The sequence below is a fragment of the Sinocyclocheilus anshuiensis genome, unplaced genomic scaffold (genome assembly GCF_001515605.1).
Source record: "Sinocyclocheilus anshuiensis isolate Anshui unplaced genomic scaffold, SAMN03320099.WGS_v1.1 scaffold496, whole genome shotgun sequence".
Classification (NCBI taxonomy): Eukaryota; Metazoa; Chordata; class Actinopteri; order Cypriniformes; family Cyprinidae; genus Sinocyclocheilus; species Sinocyclocheilus anshuiensis.
In genome coordinates, this window is record NW_015555736.1 from 677,099 (window position 1) to 680,476 (window position 3,378).

The following is a 3,378-nucleotide window of genomic DNA, read 5'->3' on the forward strand; positions in this document are numbered from 1 at the left end:
CGTTGTGATTGGCCGAATACCTCAAGCGTGTGACGGAAATGTTCTGCCCCTTACCATATTGTGATGCCGTGTCCCGACCGGAGCGAAGAGGACAAAAACATTAAAACCCATTATAAACGAGGCATTTGTTGCATCAAGTGGGGACATAATTACGGATTATAATGATTTATACTGTCTTTTTACACGTAGCGAGAGGGTGTAGAAGGTTATAAATACACAGGAGAAATGCCATATACTGGATATACTGTATTGTCCATATCTCATGGACCTCATCTTTTCATTTCAATTTCATCTTATGGCTAATGTATTGAAATGTAGTTTGCTTATTCCTCACAAGCATGTAAGTTTTTTTTTTTCAGTTTGTGTGGTCCACTGCAAAGTTATTAGCATATTAATTGTTTCTTACAAATATCTTAGCTTTAGCTAAGCTTTTCTCTTAAGCCAAAGGCAACTTTTGCCATTTTTTGTGCTGTCTGAAGTCTGTCAAGACTGTCTGCATTTCTCCTCTAAATGTAATAATCTTTCTCTTTCTGCTCCTCTGAGACGGAGATCATATCAGTAGATCGAAAACTGCCAACCTAGACTGAGAGTCTCATTGATTAGCTGGTACAGGATCAATGCTTAGAAAGTCTCCCTCCTCCCAGATAGGAATGACGTTATTTGCTTCCTCCTAGTTGGTCATCAGAGTATTGCACATTCTTAAAGCTTTTTTGTTTGTTTGTTTACGCCAAAAGAGCACCAAGCATTTTGCCCTAAATCAATGGCGCCTGTGTTTGTATAGATTGTCATTGCTGCAGCCGATTGATCTAAAGGTGCAATTGAGTTTGTAAAGGAATATTTTTGAATAATTGATTGGATTAGTAGCTCTGGGAAGGTCAGCAGTGGGTCGTAGTGATTAAAAACAACAATGGAGGAAGTAATGATTTAGAAAATGTATTAAAAACCCAATACATGATACCTAAAAATGTTTTATCAGAGGTCAACATTAAGATCTTACTGAGCTGTTTGTTAGTCACAACAACGTACCACTAGCTTTGACCCCTCCTATTCCATGAAAACATTGTTTTTCTTACTTTCTGTGTAGGGCATCTTTGTTTTTTGCCTTGTGTGGTCAGTTGGAGCCAGCTGCACTGAAGCAGGAAGGGTAAAATTCGATGGCTTGGTGAGGGAGATGCTGGCAGGTGGTCTTAGTGAAGAGACACGCACACGCCATGGAATCCTGGAGCACGTGGAGCCTCCCACCAAGCAGCTGACGGTGCCTTTACCCACTGAGGGCACGCTCTATGAATACCGCTTCCTCAAAGAGGTCAGGAAGTTTCTTCAACACACTTGGGCGGATTTGTAGAGAGAAACAGATTGGGCTCTTCTGGGAAGTTTTTTTCCTATCCTAATTTTTTGAGGGGTAATTAGGTAGCTGACGTGAAATACTTTTTGAAGTTGATGTCCTAAGATGTGAAAGACTGTACTCCATCTAAATATAATCATGCCTGCATCTAAACAGCATTCTGTTAACTCTTTAATAATTACTGTACATTCATCTTTTAAGTCCTTATATTATTTCAATAAATGCATTATTAGTAATTAAAAAAATTAAAGGACTATTTAGAATAAAGCATGGTTAATTGTTGTATATACATAGTCAAAAGGTAGTAACAAGTTACGGGACCTAAGATATACGCTTTCTTTTATCAGTTCACATACATTTTAAACTAAAGCCCATTTACGTGTTATGTCACATACCCATTTGATGAAGAGTAAATGATCAGATTCACATATATGTTCTATATAATGAAATATGGGCAAAGTGAAATCGTTTTAAAGAAGTAATAATAAACTACATATATGTAATAATAGATTCCAAAATTAATATTATTGCGATCGTTATTAAATATTGTATCTATAGTATCTGTATTAAATAGAATTATCTCCACTTTCCTGCAGCTTCTCAAAGATGTTTTCCCAATTTGACTTTCTAGAAAGCAATTGTGCAATTCTAATATCCATCTTGGCTAGCTCTATATTTAGAATACATTCAAAGTGTAAAATCAACCACTTAATTCCTGGAGCTTGAGGCATGTGAATTTGATTATTTGTATTTTTCATCCTGAAATCCTAATAAGCAAATTCACTCTTTGCTCAGGAAGCACACCCTCCTCATCCTGAATGAGGTAATCTGTCTTATTATTTGTTGTAAATCACAAGCTTTATCTCTGTGTGATAAAACTTCAGGCATAACCTGGACTAATTTGCCAATTTCACGCCTCATTAAATGCTGAAAATGTCATTTATTAGAGAAGAAATGGATTATCCATTGCTTACATTTTTCTGCTGTAGATAAAAGCCTTTTTTCTGAACAGACAGGACCATGAACAAGCCCATAATTATTTTGTGGTGTATGTAAGACTTCTACAAAGAGTGCACTATGAAGAAATTTCAAAGGGTGTCATGATGGTGGAATTGAAAACAATGCAGTGTTAATATACACTGTTGTTTAAGACACACAGACGGACAGGAAAAGAAAACACCATAAAAATGCTAAAAAGAAGATTTATTGAAATTATTTATTAAAAAATGATTTACATGAACAATGATACTCTTAACAGGGTCCAGGCAGATGGGAGTTGTGGACTGAGGAGCTGAAGGCTTTGCCCCCCATCCCCAAAGATGTGCAGTTCAACGAAATAATTGTGCCTACGGAGAACACTGTACGCTACACTGCTCTCATGAAGCTGCTCATCACTCATCAGAAGCCCACTGTCTTTGTCGGGCCCACAGGGACTGGCAAGAGCGTCTACATTCTAGTGAGTGTTTCAGGGTTTTTTAACCACCATGAATATCAGTCTACCAATGACTCTCCAGTCAGGAATATATTTAGAATAGGGTTGTCAATCCATTCAAATTGTTATTGAAATCATTACATGATATGCTCATTAAATAATCTAAATATTTTATATTATATGCAGTTCAGAGCGATGTAATGATTAAAACTCATTAATTAGTTTAAATTATCAGTAGGGATGCACCGATACCGATATTGGTATCAGTATCGGCCTGATACTGAGCTCTTGTACTCGTTAAAATGCCCCGATACCAAAGCCGATACCACACAGCATGTGATAAGTGCCATATTCAGACAAAGAAACACTGACAACAGAACAACAGACAGCAGAATGGAGTTATTAGAGATTAAGGATGTCTACGAAGTATATGTATGCAATGTATTACATTTATGTATTACAATGTATTACAGTATTAACACCTGTATAGCTGATGTGCGAGCTGATAAGCAAAGCACGCTGAGTGGATTGTGCGCGCGGCGGCGCAGATGCGCGAGCTTGTCGAGTGAATATGCCTTTCTCACAGACATCACTGGAAAGC

General features: G+C 37.3%; 1 protein-coding gene across 1 annotated transcript in view; it reads left to right on the top strand.

The window, feature by feature from the left end:
• Nucleotides 1-3,378, top strand: part of dnah7 (dynein, axonemal, heavy chain 7) — a 74,650-nt gene that overhangs the window by 31,805 nt on the left and 39,467 nt on the right. Inside the window, exons 36-37 of the mRNA XM_016466616.1 lie at nt 1,085-1,306; nt 2,604-2,801. Coding sequence (XP_016322102.1) covers nt 1,085-1,306; nt 2,604-2,801 — 420 coding nt within the window. The remainder of the gene's footprint in view (nt 1-1,084; nt 1,307-2,603; nt 2,802-3,378) is intronic.